General features: G+C 38.5%; 1 protein-coding gene across 2 annotated transcripts; it reads left to right on the top strand.

The window, feature by feature from the left end:
• Positions 1-2,848: 2,848 nt before the first annotated feature.
• On the top strand, positions 2,849-15,798 carry LOC145902078 (protein FAM13A-like). 2 transcript variants are annotated; one of them, XM_082989932.1, is made up of 15 exons: positions 2,849-3,066; positions 3,639-3,757; positions 4,798-5,034; positions 5,257-5,457; positions 5,801-6,096; positions 6,492-6,741; positions 6,937-7,420; positions 9,364-9,482; positions 9,733-9,818; positions 10,031-10,175; positions 11,176-11,285; positions 11,599-11,752; positions 13,765-13,980; positions 14,174-14,279; positions 14,827-15,798. In XM_082989932.1, the coding sequence occupies exons 1-15, from the start codon at positions 2,938-2,940 to the stop codon at positions 14,965-14,967; spliced, it is 2,793 nt and encodes a 930-aa protein (XP_082846058.1). In that variant the 5' UTR covers positions 2,849-2,937; the 3' UTR covers positions 14,968-15,798. The 2 variants fall into 2 exon arrangements, with proteins under 2 accessions (XP_082846058.1, XP_082846059.1); XM_082989933.1 differs by lacking the exons at positions 2,849-3,066; positions 3,639-3,757 and adding an exon at positions 4,524-4,645.
• Positions 15,799-16,554: the final 756 nt, after the last annotated feature.

Genomic DNA, 16,554 nt, shown 5'->3' with positions numbered 1-16,554 from the left:
AATGTGGTAATCCCTATATCTTTGCCATCATTGAGAGTAAGAACATGCAGCTTTATAAAGTTTATAAATCAGGTTATTACACCTTACAGCTAAACAGTATTTAGTTCTTTATATTGGGTGACGTGGTAGTCAATCAGTAACTAAACAACAAAGCAAGTAATTTTGCCCAAATGTCTACATCATAAATGAATAAAATATAAATAGAACAGAAGATAAATTGGCTCGAAACCTTAGAGCAGGCCTTCCAAACTCTTTTGCCAATAACCCTTTCCAATTAATCAAAATTTCCTGTGCTGACAATTTAACTTTAAGATAATTTGAACAACAATCTCAATAACATAACAAAAAAAAGCTTCTGATGACCCAACATACTTGTCTCGCGGTGTATGTTAAAATGGCACAGGTAAATGTTGTATTTGTGTGAAGTTTATTAACTTTATTCCGGTCCCTCGAAAAACCCATTGTAGGCATCGTAGGCATTGAGTATAGGCATCGACTCAATGTCTACAACGCCTAGGCCCATAATGCCTATGCCTATAGACTCAATGCGTACAGTGCCAAAAGACTCAATGCCTACAATGCCTACAATGATATTTTAGAGACACCCACTTTATTCGACCAAAAAAACTGCGTGCGACCTCCAGCAGGACCGCGACCTCTAGATTGGGAAGTCCTGCCCTCAGCGTTTATCGAGTCGGTCGTTCATTCCGCACATAACTTCCTAATCATAAGCACAAGCGCACATGTTAAATAGTACTAGGCTTTTAAACAGCTTTTGTGTGCCCAAGACAACACTACCAAACATAAAGTACAGCAATGATCTACAACTATCGATTTTAATGCTATGTCTATCCTAGCATAAGACTGGAACTCTGAAATCGGTTTTGTTGGCCTGGCCAAGAATGTTTTCACGAAATCACTGCTTTTTGGCTCAGATTTCTAAGAACTGTACAGAGTAGGCCTCATTTTATTGACGTGATTGTGATTGTTGCCACAACAGCCTTAAATCCCAACCACACAATTCTATTTTTCAAGCATATTAGCGAGAAACTGAGTTGGCTGGACCGTTTACGGAAAATGTTACTTGGTAAATGCGCCAAGCAAACCTGCTGTACTTTCTGTCTTGTGCAAATATTTCCACGCACGACTGCTCACCGTAAACCGCATGTCAAATGAGTAATAAATACCTCACATATTTTTCCATGGAAACCTTCGCAATATATAATATATTGCGGTTACAATCAGCGCATGTTTTTACAGTTGAGTGTAATTTTAACTTGATATATCGACGCGGGCACGCGATTAAAAAGCAATTAAAGGTATTTCCGAAACATTTAATTGGATTCTTGTACAGCTGTCATCACCGCTTATAGGTACATTCAATCAATTGTGGTAAGTTGCCGCACAGTCTGCCTTAAACAGGTCAACTCGAGGGCCCCGTACTGCAGTAAGCTTGTGGTATAGTCAGATTTGCGATAGTTAAACTGTTATACGTATCTTTTGCTGTGTGCGGATACACAGCGACGTTGTGTACTTAGCAAGGCAAGATAGTAATGGGTGGCGGAGATGCAGAAAAACATGTAGCATCAGGTCAATGAAGGATATAGCGTTGGCCCCTGGAGAGCATTAATTATGCAGTAATGTAGCGCTTGCGTCAAAATTTACCTGGGAAAAAGGCCAAAAACTGTTAGTCGTGCCACATCACTTGCTTTCAAAAACATCGTTGTACTCGTTTGACATTTTGTTGTTTTCGGTTTGCGTACATAACGTTTTCACGGTGTTGTTTTTTCTGTCCTAAACCTGTTGCGCAAACAAGCCGTGAGCTAGATTGACAATGACGTCACAAAAACGTCATTTTACATTAAGACGACAACTTGAAATAACAGGACGCGGGCAGCAATGACATACGCCACGATTGTATATTGGCTTGAAAAACAATACGGCTAGACCTCTTCCATACAGACCTAAATACAGTATGTTTAGGTACTGCAGAATGTGGTTTAACTTTAAACGATTGTAAATATTCTTGTCCTGAATAATTCGCGTAATCTTGTCGCGTAATACTTGTACTTTGAGCAACAAACTAAACTTCTACCACAGACGTAGAACTTTCAAAAGAGAAAATTACAGCCGGTCAGCCTTTTTTCGATAACATGACCATGTGCCCGAAACACGTTGTCACGTACGCCATTCGTTCCAGCGTAAGCAATACTATTCGAAGCTTTTAATCAAAAACAGAGTTCAGAATGTCATAACAGCGGTCACCTAATTGTCTCTCCCTTGCGTATTCCCTGAATCCTGGGAGTGCGTCAACTCGCACTTTGCGCTAATCGATAAATCCACACGCACTACGGTAGCAAGATGATGACGTAAAATTAACAAACGCAGGGCAAGAAATGATGCGCAACTCGTACCTACATTCATGAAAACAACAAGTGGATTTAAGGTTTTTCAGACAAAACTCTAGGTAATAGACTATCCATAACCGGACAGACTAGCAATACTTCGAAAAAATGGTATAAAATTATTTTTGTAACGTAGTGTAGCCTATGGTTTGACGATTACCTTTGTCATATCCAATGATAAATTCTGCGGAGATGGCCAAGTTAATGATTTAACATGCGTGCAATTTAAAGATATCTACGCACCTGTAATACTGTTGGAATTGCTAGTTGACGGAAGCGTTCGAGGAGACAAAATTACCACCTTTACTTTCGTTGGTGTCATTTCGAGCCCTGCAGTACAGGGCGTCTCGCTATTTGCTTAGGTTACGATCTATTGTTCGTTCCACAGGGAGACTTGCAAAACAAACGGGAAACTATCGCCCGCGATGCCGGTCCAAACATTTGATCCTTGTCTTTTTTCAGGTTTCTGGATAATGTTACTTGGCGGCACCTCATAAGATTCTGTTTATGTCGCGAGTAACTCATAGTTACAATGGACGCCGTGATTGGAAATATGCGCACCTCTTTGGAAGGTGGCGTGAGAAAAATGCTAACTGGACAATTAGGGCCGAAAAAAGCGTCCTTGGCACTACAGGCGGATAAAAACAAGACAGCATCAAAGGTATGATACTTGTTATTGTTTCTGTAATTAGCACATGCTCGCGCGTATATCGTTACCAATAATTTGGCTGCCTTTGTGATGTCACAAGTGAAAAGCTTAGTTCGCCTACTACCGATCAGTTCTACAGTGGATAGAGTTTAGGCTTGAAAAAATATGACAGGAGTTTTATTGCAATACAAATTGCATAATTAATGATTTTGAGATAATATGTGAAATGTTTGGGCATAATTTGAGTTCATACATTATGTGTAACTTTTGTTGTTTGTCAATGTATACCAATGTTCAGTGTATATAGTGTGCCATGTAATTATTTTTGTAAGCTTAGACATTCTAAGTAGGCTTTTTTGTAAAAACGCAAGTCAACTGTACAATGTTGAAGGCTATGTACTTTGATACATATATGGTGGACTCAGCTGTTATAAATGCTGATGCCATAGTCTGGTGTTGTTGACTTACTCATCACTAAAACTGTGACTGACCTCAGGGCTTTTTGACATGATTCACACTTTCTTATTTCATTTTGCATGTGTATAGTTGTAAAACTTGCAATTATTTACCAATATTAATTTTAGGTGTTTGGTGTGCCGTTAACTGAGCTCTGCTCTTCACAAGAGGACAATGTGCCTTATGTGGTAAAGGACATCTGCCAGTTTATAAAGGACAACCATCTTGATCTGGAGGGTATATTTAGGTATGACTTACTTAATTATACTGTTTGTATAAATCTAATTGGTTATGAAATATTCTTGTTTGGTAACATGCAGTACTCAACCTTGTTTGAGACATGTGTTTTTTTTTAATTTTGTTTGTAGAAAGTTTTATATACGTCATGTATTGTTTCCATATGGACAGGGCCATATATAGCTGAAGGATACTGAGACATACATTATTCTGTTAGTATATATATATATATATAGTCAGCCAGTTAAAAATTGTATCAAAAGGGTCATTGTAGCACTAATAATGCCGACTTTTGTGAGTATATTGGCATGCAAAGTATGACGTTGTTTAGTTTACATGGCCTAGATTAAAAATAAATGCTAAGCTCCTTGTTTGGAGTTTAAAGAATTGCTTTCAGAAACATTATTTCAACTAAACTATACATATAAACTTTGATGGACACATGTCAATCTAACTTTACAATGAATATGTTTACGAATCCATCTTCTGAATATAGTGCAGAGTAAATCTTGACCAGGGTATTGGGAGGTACAAGTTTAGCTTCAAAGAATAAGGATTAATTGTGTGCGTAGCAAACTATAAATCTGGCTAGGCATTGACGGCATCCAGACTATTTACTGTCGCAAACAATACCTTTGGGATAGATGAATAATCCATAGGTCTGTGATGAGAAATTTATGTGCCCGATGGGCATTACTGTTAACTCCCATGGGTACTGGCACCTCTTCTCATACTGCCAATTCATGCCTGGTAGATTGTGATGCTGTATAAAGAGGAGTTTCTCATGGCCAACATACGTAGATAGTAGTATGGTTATAAGTAGACAAAGCATTGAACACATCCATACAGTTGAGCTTGTGAGCAAAGGTGTTAAAATGTTTGACCGGAATCCATCAAGGTAAACTTCAGACTTTTGTTTACTGCTCGTATCTCTATGCACATGCGGATAAGCAAGGTTTTTGTTGTAACAATCTCCTTTTTGCCTTCCAACAGATGTCTGATTATCATGTTGCATTTATGAATTTATCGTGATATTTATACTTTTTTCAGAATATCTGCATCTAACTTCAACACTTCCCGCCTTCGAGAGGCATTTGAAAAACATAGCAACAGCGGTTCGGAGGATTTTTCTGTCACCATAGCAACTGAGGTGGATGGACACACCGCTGCCAATGTACTGAAGCAGTTTTTGCGGCAATTACCCATTCCACTAATAGATTCTGATGTGCTTAAACTTTGTAAAGAAGCACGTTGTGTCTCAGATGAAAGTTTTGCCAGCAGTGTGAGGTAAGACATGATGTATTTATTACTAATATGATACTTGTGTAAAGGTAGCAACTATTATGTTATTTTTTTATGTTTGACAAATTGTATTTAAATTTAATAATGGTAGACCTTGTTCTTGGATGTTAGGCCTTGGGATTTTTCATGCAGTAACACCAATTGATCTCGTATGGATTTTGTAAAAATAGATTTGAGCATGACAATTTAAGGTCAATTTTTTTTTAGATCTTGTATGGAAACGTGGCCGGCATCTCATCGCAGCACATTACAATACCTACTTTCCTTTCTGATACTTGTGATGCAAAACACCCTAAATCGTATGAACGTTACTGGTCTTGCTGTTGTGTTTGGTCCCAACTCTTTTAAGATTTCCCCTGGATTGGAAGGACTTGCCGAACAGGCAACTGCAAACAAAGCGTTTGAAAGGTGAGCTTTTTGAAAGACAAGCATTACTGTTTTTATATTTTTTCCAGGTTACTAAGCCGCGAATAAAATAAATAAAAAACTTGATTGTATTGGAATAAAACTTAACAAAGATATTGTTGCTGAGTAAAACTTTTAAGTCAATCTTTCAGACAGCTCTTTTAAAGATGTTTTTATTATTAGCAGATGATAAAAACATCTTTAAAAGAGCTGTATGAAAGATTGACTTAAAAAGTTTTACTCAGCAACTACAGTATCGATCTACAGCCTATCAGCCTGGCTTGGTTCACCTATCCCGTATAGTTCAATATTTTTTCATTAATAAAGATATTGTTTTCAATTCCAGGCTTCTTTTGACTACTGACATAGTCTGTGATAATACCGACGACGAGGGATACCTTGCTATGCCTTCACCAGATTCAACTGATGCTGTGAAACCAATAAGACCTGCTCCACCCATTCCGATGCAGGCACGTCCTTTGCCCCCTCCCCCAGTACCCATGCATATCCAGTCTGATGACACTGTGATTTATGAAACAACCGAACCACCATCAATACCTCATCGTTATGAGTCTCTGAAAAACCACCAAGAAAATGCAATCCTTAGCTCTGCAGAATTTTCAGAGGATGAAAGTAATTTTGGTAAAACAGATTTTTATGTCTTTGTAAAATCTCTAGTAAAAATTGTGTTTGATGTATTAATTGTTTTGAATATGGTTTGGTACAAATTGTGTGTATATAGAAAGATGTGTAAAATGGTTTCAAGTGTTTAGTACACATAGCTGGTTGGTAACCTGATAGTAACTGTTGCTGGGAACAATGCAGTTTGGCATGAAGTGATATTGTACATATGTTGTAGCCATCATTAAATTGGAATTCTTTTTTGCATTATTCAGATTCCACATTGTTATTATTCTCATAAATATAATCAAATTCTTCTGATGTGCGTAAATAAACATGTCACATATTTCTAAGCTTTTCTTTTCAAGATTTAAATTACTCACTCCAGGTAGATATTAATTTGATTATTGTCACAGTGGAAGAACAAGAGGATGAAGAAGAACAAGTAAACCATGTACTGGTGGAGGACACCATTCATCATGTTGTCAAGAAGCGTTTGTTTACTGCCGACTCATCCTCTACAAGTTCCTGCATGGAAGGTGACGATATGTTGTTACCCCTTGATGAACGTGACCATGATGACATCATAATAGACTACATGTTACCATCGGTTACTGCAGGAAGAAACAAGGGTCCAAAGAGAAGAAAGCCTTCACGATACACAAGGTGTTTTGCACAACCTTCAGGCCCTAAACAAACGGCAGCATTAAACACATTTTGTAAAAATTTGTTGAAAAAAATATTAAGTGAAAAGGTATTAAGCTAGAACTTAAAATTAAAACAATATGTACCTGATTGCATGTACAAAAGTAATAGGAGAAAAATATCTAATCTAACAAAAACCTCTTTTTTGGAATTTAGAAATTCAGAGGAAGATTACCCCTCTGAGGCTCCATCAAGTGGAGAGCGCTTTACTGACATTCAGACGTCAAGCGACATGGACACCCCAACCACAGTCGAAAACAGATTATTAATGCAAAACCAAGAGATTACCATGAATAATGATGGTGAACCTCATTCTGTAGCCATATCAGCTGCCACCACAGTAACCACGCCAGATTCTGGTTGCCTAACAGCAGAAGATGAAGTACCAGTGCTACTTATGCAAAAGCCCTCTCAGGTTCCAAGAATTGAAACTGTGTATATTCCCAAACTTGATTTGTCAGAGCCAATGGATGAAGAGGAAATGGTTTGTGATGTCACAGAAGTTCCTCGGCTTGATTTGTCTGAAGTAGCACCGCCAGAAGAGGTCGTTCGGCCAAAACCTTTGCCACGGACATCTCTCTCGAAACCAAACAAGATCAAGAAGAAGAAACGAAAGGAGAACAGGACTTCCCCACATGCAGTAAGTAGCAATAAAATAAGGATTAAAAATGTATTTGGTAGTTTTGCAAATCACCTTAACTAACGGACATTTATTAAACTGTGGATACTCGATTGTGGCACAATTTTCTCATGGGATTTTGTTTTTGTACTTTACCTGTTTGTCACACACTGTTTGTTGAAATACCATGAAAATATTTGACATTGTTCAAAAACATCTCGTGACTCATAAAACATGTATCAGGGTCATTATTACACTTTAACTTGCGGGAAACAAATAAGGCATTCATCCATGTTTATTACCCAACAATGGATTTTCTCATCCAACATAAAATTCATTACCTTTCACAACTCTGTCAATGTTTTACTTTTGAAAAACACCTGACGAAGTAATTAAAGCCATTTCCACATGGCAGGCCATTTCTGTTGAAAACATGACTTAAGCTGCTGTATTAGATCATGTGAAGTTTATATGTTGAAAGTTCATCTATCAAGGTTGCTAATTATGTAATTTGTGGCTGTAGATAATTATGTATTTACACCCAAGGTTCAGTGGCATCACAGCCAAGCTGGGTTAAAGTCCCTTTTTCCCATTTATTTAATTACTGTTTTTTTGACTTTGCGTACTGTGTGCGGCAAACAGATATGAAAAGTTTCTGTTCAAGCTGTTTAAAAACTCGGTTAACTTAAAAAAAAGACAAACTTCTACAGAAAGGTGCTGTATTGTTTGCACTGGTATGAGTCTATTGGTTGGCAGTCATCCATTCGTCAATAGCTCTTTTCCCGCCAGCTAGTTTCCTTCCAGCTGGCAAAATTGATGATTGTTATTCACATTGGTAGGCAGCCAGACTCAGTGCAATAACAAACCGTTGTCGCATTGCATGTGGTTTCGTGGAAAACTGGTTCGATGTAAATATTATTGTTTTCTGGTAGGCATTGGCTGATCACGAATACATGTTATTTATTCTGTTATACAGAAGTTGATATAAGCTGGAGTTAAATGGAACAGAGGTTCAGTAGTTATAAGGGTCAATTGCAAGAGTTGAGGAAAAGAAGTAGCTGCAATGCACAAGTGGCCACTAAATTCAGTGTTGTAAAATTTGGTTATGACAATATGAAGTTTTATGAGTCATTTAGGATAATTTAGCTGATGATACACCTTCTAAAATTCACAACACTCGAAACTGGTGAGAATATGTCAGCTGATATGAGAAGCACCTCCCACATCTAACTCTCACCTTTAGCCAGTTTCTGGGAATTCTCAGCACAACAAGTGTAAGATTACCCACATCTATTGACGTCAGCCTGCAGAGCCCCTCCTATTGCTTCTCCAGTGAAAAGTCGGGGCAGAAAGTGTGGAGACATCTGACAGCGAAAATCAAAAGCTGGGGTGTCTGGTTACCTTGTTCAGTTGTGTTTGAACACAAGATTTTCGACAGCTAACAAGGTGCTACAAGCTTGTAGGCAGCGTTTCACAAACTGGAGTGTTATGTCTACAAACAGCATTTCAGTGTCACATTACATGTTTTTGTTGAGATAAACATTGCTAAATCTTGTCCTGTCAATACAGACACGACATGTCCTTGGTTTTTCAGTCCTATAGGCGTGGCTGTATACAAAACAGAAGCCTGTGTGTTTAGAAAGGGGTTTGAAGATTGTTAATGAATGGAATATGCTGTTTGTTGTTTTGTTAATTGTGCATAAAAAGTGAGAAGTTTAGTCAGCACTAGTATCTCTATGTTGATCTAATTCTAAAGTATAAACTGTCAATAAAATAATTTGTGTTTGGGTGTCATGGACATTGTTCAGTTATTGTCGTTTTATTAATTTTATTGTATGTGGTGTGTGTAACAGAAAGTGTGTTGTTTTTATCGACAATTTACCGTTTGGATTATCTTAGTTGCAAAAAAAATAATATTGTTTTATGCCATGCACGGATGTTAATAGAATACATTTTGCTTTCAGCTGCGAGCTAGCAAACAAATAAACATGTCTGAACCAATCAACGTACCTCAAGCAAAGATCAATGTGTTGCAAGAAAATTTGCAAAGCGAGAATATATCTCCTGAAGCGAGCCCATCAAGGTATGTAAAAATCCAAGTTTGAACACATGCAAGACGGACACATTGATTAAAATTTTCAGAAGTAGTTGCTTAAAATCTTAACAAAACTATTATAATCCACTGTAAATTGTTAGACCCTTCAAAGGAAATTTTCATAATTTTCACTTGTCTGTGACTCAAAAACGAATAGAAATAAACATGGATGTAGACATGGCCTTTCTCAGACCAATTTAAGCTAGAGAATTCATGCGTTGGAATGCTTACTTTTTAGATGGAGAGACGCATGGTCCACAGATGAGGAAAGTTATCCGACTATTCTCGTCCCCAATGAGACATATAACAACAACCATATCAGGGGTAAGTATATGCAAGAAACTATTTGGGTGGCAATATTGTCACTTTCCAGTACAGTTTGTTATATTTGTAATGCAAAGTAAAAGTTATTTATGTTGACTTTGTATTGTGCAGCCACTAAGGTATAGGATCTGTAAAACTCAATTAGAAAAAAATCATTTACGCGAAACATATTCACAACAAAGTATAATGACCTTTATGTCTATAATTTCAAGGTCACTTTCAACATCATGACACGGACATTGCTCCTTCCTCCCCACCACAACGCGATGGATTTCTCCAACATCACCAAATCCACCAGAAGCATCACCATCAACACCACCACCACAAACACCATCACCATGGCAACTCCTTGGCCAGGTAATCATCATGTTGTACCAAGTATTGTTACTGTTTGGACAAGTTACACGAACTTTTATCACTATATATGCAGTTCTTTTACAGCAGAAGTGCTTGAAATGGCTTTTATAAAATAAACAGTGACATAATCTCATAGGCGTATCCAGGATTTTTTAAAGGAGGGTCCAAATAGTTTTGGGAATTACCGAAGAATGGCAATTGTGGTCAAGAATCGCAAAATACGAACGCGTGTTGGCGCAAATCGTCACATAAACGGTGGCTTCCTGCTTTAGCTTGAACAATTGTGTAACGCTATGGGACACTTAATGCGAGGTTATACGGTAGTGATTGCGCCGTAGTTTCATTGCTACTACTTTCAAAGAAAGACTTGAATTTATTTGTCACCAAAAGGGATCAAATGTGGGCTTACGTTATCAAGAAAACATACAAATAAAAACTATTTTCCAAGCAGTGGCCTTATATTCCCCTTTGCACCTATGCGAGCGCTAACAGTTGTTTTCAACATGTGTAATATTGTCAACGTGTTTAACAACTAAACTAATTGACTTCACACGCAAGTAAACCGCTTGCCATTACAACAACGTAACCACTAAAAATCGACTTTTTTTCTGGCTATAACGAAAATGACACTTGTTTCGTAACAATGTAACCTATTTTGTAACAATGCCAAGTGTTTCGTAACAATGCTCCCTGTTTGGAAACACTAGTTTGGTTTTTGCACGATGCGGTTTTGGGTCAACGTTTAAAAAATACTTGTTTTCACGCGGATTTTCATAAAGAAATACAGTGGCGTTTGTTTAGCTATGTAAACAGATCAAACAGGTCCGTACCCCCCCTGGATACGCCCATGCATAATCTGTACTAGTGAAAATTAATTTCTTCATTCTGTTTTTTTGTGCAATATAACATTGTTTTGAACCAATGGTAGAGTTTAACAGAGACCTTTGGGAAATCAGCATTTGTTATAAAACTTCTTGCAGTCAAATATTTATTGTTTCAGACCAAAAATTACAAACCACCACCTGACAACAGACGACACAAAACTGGAAGAGATTATACAAACGTTGAGTGAAATTATGATTTCGCTCGATTCAAGCCGGAAAGAATGTGGTGAGTGTTATTGTTGTCCATCTAAAATTCGTTGCTTCTTCAGGCATACATTTTTGTAACATTGTAAATCTGATATAACCTTATTTACTGGTTTGTACAAAACAAATTGCGCACAGGCACTAAACTAAAACATATACTAAATACCTTTTTCTACATATTTTTTAGCCGTAATTGGTTTTGTTGTAAATTAATTACAAACGACTTACGAGATCCCAATTGTCTGCACAGATATGCATCCCAAAAAATTCCTGATACTAAAATAGCTTGGTAAGATGCAATTATGACGTCACATTTAACCCGCGCCTAAATTTAGCCCGTCCCGAAGACCTGACTCTGATGACGCGGGACCAGATCGGGGCGGAGAAGGTTGCTATGCAGAAGGAGCTCCTTCGCTACGAGGATCGACACGGAAGACCTTCATCGAAAAAAGAGAAGGAGGTTATGAGGAGTGTGTACGACAGATACAGGTACTTTCCCCAAGCAGAGTATGAATTATATGAAGGCAGAGTTTCCGAAAAGTTCGTCGCGACGCATTTGTGAATAGTTTTAATGTTGTTGGGTCGTCACAAGCTAACTTGGAATCATGGATAAATTTTATTTCCGCGTGATCTTTCAGCTGATGAATGGTTAAAGATGATATGTTGCATTACCTAAGCGAATTTGTCTCTAAAAAACAGGGTCAGCAACTAAAATCTCACAAGAAGCGTTAAAATGTCGGCTGCGTCGTTGCAACATTTTGTTAGGGACGATTGCGTCATCGGTTCGTAGTGTGCACCCTTTTGTGAAATATTTTGGTCTGTTTTGAAAGCTAAACAAACGCCACTGTTTTTTTTTGTTAAAATCCACGAGAATTTTCTTTAAAGTTGACCTAAAACCACATCGTGCTTAAACCAAACTATAGTTTCCAAACAGGGAGCATTGTTACCAAACACTTGGCATTGTTACGAAACAAGTGTCATTTTTCGTCAGTCTAAGGACGAAACGTCGTTTTTTTAGTGGTTACGTTGTTGTAATGGCAAGCGGTTTACTTGCAAAGAGGAATATAAGGCTACTGCTTGGAAAATAGTTTTTATTTGTATGTTTTCTTGATAACGTAAGCCCACCTTTTGGTGACAAATATATTCAAGTCTTTCTTTGAAAGTAGTAGCAATGAAACTACGGCACAAGTACTACTGCAAAACCTCGCGTCAAGTGTCCCATTCCATAGCGCCACACAATTGCGCAAGCCATAGCAGGAAGCCACCGTTTATGTGACGGTTTGCGCCAACGCTTGCGTTCTGAACTGTCAGAATGAATATAGCAAAACGTACCTCATTTCTTATACAAACGAAACTGCCCTTAAGCTTTCTTACCTTCGTAATCAAAGAAATCTGCACTGATTGTAGTCGTTTTGATACAATCGTGTAACTGTGTATTATTGTACTTGTTTGGATAATTTGTTATTGGGAAAGGAATTTGTTTGCTTTCCTTAAACTCAGCGCGACAAACAAAATTGCGAAACGTGTTTGGCCTTGGTGTTATGAGATCTCCGACACAAAATGAACTTGCGTTGGTAGCAAAATATTTAATATCTCGTTAAGTCGCTACGTGATTGCCAGCCCGTGCCAGTATGACGTCACAGAAGCAGTAAATCACGCGGCGACTATGGCGATTGCGACTCTACTCAATGAACAAGTCCCATATGCAGTGTGTGCTGTTTTGCGGTTTGTTGGGTCGGTATAATGACGTGTGTAAGGTAGTGGGAATGTTGCGAGTCGGTTTGTGGTGATATATACGCCAGGCTTCCCGAGTTACCAAACGAGGGAGTGTTCGTTGTTCAGTGCACGTTTTCCAAATCCGCACTTCCCAAAACAATTGGCGGATTGTGACCCCGGGAATGTCGGTTATAGTTGTTTACTATAACTATACGGGCGTCGGTAGAATTATTACGACATAATCATGCAGATGGCATAATAGTAAACAACTATAATCGACATTGAAGAGGTCACAATACAAAAATTGGTCGGTTATATTTGTTAACTATGAAGCCATCAAGTTGATTATTACGTAATAATGCGTGATTATTGTGTCATTGAAACGACATTCAGAATCACAAGTAAAATTGTTTGAAATTTTTTGGCGATTTACAACGCGAACAATAGAGCGAAAAAGGGCTACTGTTTTTTTATTGCTGACAAAGAACCTTTGACAGATAACCGGTTATGACGTCAAAAGGCGTAACGTTTAATTGACGGTGACAGCTGATGCATGAAAAAAGCAAGGCTTTGTATAGGTTTAGTTTGTAACTTCATCCTTGCTTTGATAGTGCTTTTTTTATCAAACAAACGTGCATCAGAATAATAACAGTGCTAATCTGACCGATTGTAAAAATTGAAGCCTCAAACTGTTTCAAAAACAAGTGTGTGCGCAGTTACTCCGTTACGAAGCTTGTTGACATGTCGGTGCATATTTATCAACAAACAAATCGGTTTATTTACAGGATGGTGAAACGCCTTATGATGGATGCCATGTCACCACCGTTCCATGCCGTCGGAAATCGGCGATACGACGATATTGAGCCCGTGAACGATTATGAGCTTGCAACAAATCCGAACGATATGGCCGAGGAATTCGCAGTGACGCAGGTAGTCACTCTGGCGCCTGTTGGCGGCGAAAAAGTGCACTACAACTTTGAAAAGAATAATGATGGACCAAGGTAAATAAAATGTTATACGTTGCAGGTGACCTTATTAAGGGCCAAGGACTGTTTTTGTAAATTTCTTTTTGACACAAGACTTCTTTTTAGTGAACTATAATGGATGATTTGCTTCTGTATGTCTTTGGTTTAGTTGCACTATTTTAACTGTGCTGATTCCATTTGAATTAACGCTCTTTAAACTTATTTTCAGCCATGTAGCTGGTGATCTCAACTTAACAGAGTTACTCAAACAACAAAAAGAAGCCAAAGGAAAAAGGAAAAGACTTCGCAGAAGGTTACGCGACTTCGAGAATGAGGTAAATTTCCTTTCTTTTTCAGAAAAGAATGTGGAAAAGTGGGAACGTTCTTTCTATATCAAGAATAATTTCAACATTATATGCGCAAAAGAACCATAATAATCAATAAGAGTTGCAGACAGGTGTACACACAATTTCAACCTGTAAGGCCTTATCAGTGCAGCTGGTGACTGTGGCACAGGGCTACAGTTGTTTGGCCGTCGTGCGCTTCATGTGGTTCGTCTATGTTGATTGGTACCTAGCTTGGTAATCAACATATCGACGATTGACCGAAAGGTACCACAAAGTGAAAATCTGTGTGCCTGCTAGTCTACCAGCTAGCACAGTGCCACATCAACAGCTGCACTGATGAGACCTTACAGGTCGAAACAGTGCGTGTATATACCCTGCAGCTCTCATTTTCAACATGTTTTAAAGACGCTGTTTGACAATAAATCAACGATATGTATCTCAATTAACCCTAATTGTGAATTGACATTATGTTCATGAAATTAACTCGGTGAAAAAGAAAAAGGTGAACGACCGGTAACATTTTGTCCATTTGCAGTTCGAGAAGCAGAACGAACGTCATGTACTGCCCGCAGACCGCGTCGTCATGGCGACCGAATACGGGGAATACCGGGACCTGAAAGCGAAAATTCGCTTGCTCGAAGCTCTCATCGAGAAACAGAAAGCCAGAACGAGGTGACCCTGAAACCACGTGTCTGAAAGGTTCTTACTGTGAAAAAACGTCTGTGACGTATGGCAAAGGTGTTTTAACTGGCATTTTAGCGGTCCGAGTTTCCAACCAGAATGCGGTATTAATAAATGTGGGTTTTCCAGAGGTATGCGTCGCTCTATTTCAGCACTATTGCGGTGCTTCTAAAATCCTGCTGCTTTTCGAATGTCCTACAGTTGTTACTAAAAAGCGTTTGTTTAATTTTCTGGTTGAATTGTTTCGAAAGGTCTTTTACGACGTGTGTATAAATGCGTGTTCAAGGTGCTCACTGTTTCCGTTTGCAAGGTCACGTAATTCTTGCCAAAGTGCTTTGTTGTATTTCTCGCGGCGCAAACACACAGACACATAGATAATATTTATTACATATACACCGTGTACCAAATTCTTGAAGGAAATTTGTCGCCCGTTGTTACTCAGCTACAGAAGCAACCGATGCCTACCATACCTTTTGTTCATTTTACTGAGTGTCGGTTTAACGTCCACAATCTGGTTGATTTACAGTGTACTGTGCCTTTTTAACGTTGTTTCTCACGCTTCTTCAAAGTTTGCCTTTTGCGTCCAAAGCGCGGCAATTTCTGACTTGATTAAGTCAAAGGGATACCTCTTCTGTGGTATGCGGTTGTGCATGTCAAGGTTGATACGATAATAATACGAGTACTGGTCGAATGTTTATATATATATAACCACACTTTGTCCTGTTATATTGTTTTGCAAATTACGCGGACGTATCAGGTGCATGGAACTGTGCTATGTGTTGTGGTGCTTTGTTTTAAGTTCAATAAACGTTACTGGAAACCTCTATATCAAGAGTATGTGGGTGTTGAATCAATAGGGCTGGTTGTTACTGGGGGAACGGGAAACTGTTAGGTAATTTGAAAGGAAAGGGTTATGAATCAATGCTCTTTGTGTCGGCGTAATCCGTTATCTGAAACGATAGGTGGGCAATTGGCAACATCGTTCAAACAAAGTAGAAAAAAAAACAATTGGGATTCCAGACTAGCTTAAAATCGAACCTGAAAAAATGAAAACTTGACACAAGTCCATGGTAACCCTTCTATCACCATTTGGTCGGACAAAGATAGCGGCAAGATTACAGTTGGGAAACTTCACCAGAAGCCAACTTACGGATGTCCACTTGCAATTTATTTCGTATAGAAAGAGTAATGCCCAGTCATTTTTTGATCTATCAGGAGTTTTGTGTTCATTGAAAATCGTATGATATTCTGCCTACGAAGTGAGGTTGGCGAATTAGTACAGGCAGAATTTGCATCCAAATAAATTTGTCAAATGCTTGAACGGTTCGGAATGGATAATTTTGATCATCTGTCGCCAAAAACCCGACATCAAGAAATGAAGGACGGGGATGGTTTCTGGGAAGGTTTTGACGGAATTTCACCACCGCGACCCATCATCAAGTCAAGAAAGTTTCAGTCTGACACCGTGCTGGCTGCAGATCCTGTCTCCGATGGTCTGTTCTTGGACCGAAGTTCGAGATCTGGACTGATCTGTGAGACCAAAAGATGTGATCTGTTCAAGTGTGGTGAGTCGCAATTCAGG

Source organism: Ascidia mentula, chromosome 5, assembly GCF_947561715.1.
Source record: "Ascidia mentula chromosome 5, kaAscMent1.1, whole genome shotgun sequence".
Taxonomy (NCBI): domain Eukaryota; kingdom Metazoa; phylum Chordata; class Ascidiacea; order Phlebobranchia; family Ascidiidae; genus Ascidia; species Ascidia mentula.
The sequence above is the reverse complement of the archived record's forward strand: the minus strand, read 5'-3'. Positions and strand labels throughout refer to the sequence as shown.

Coding starts and splice junctions, on each gene's coding strand:
- LOC145902078 (XM_082989932.1), top strand. CDS start 2,938: ATGGACGCCGTGATTGGAAATATGCGCACCTCTTTGGAAGGTGGCGTG. Junction 3,758..4,797: donor GATCTGGAGGGTATATTTAG/GTATGACTTACT, acceptor TACTTTTTTCAG/AATATCTGCATCTAACTTCA. Junction 6,097..6,491: donor AGAGGATGAAAGTAATTTTG/GTAAAACAGATT, acceptor TTATTGTCACAG/TGGAAGAACAAGAGGATGAA.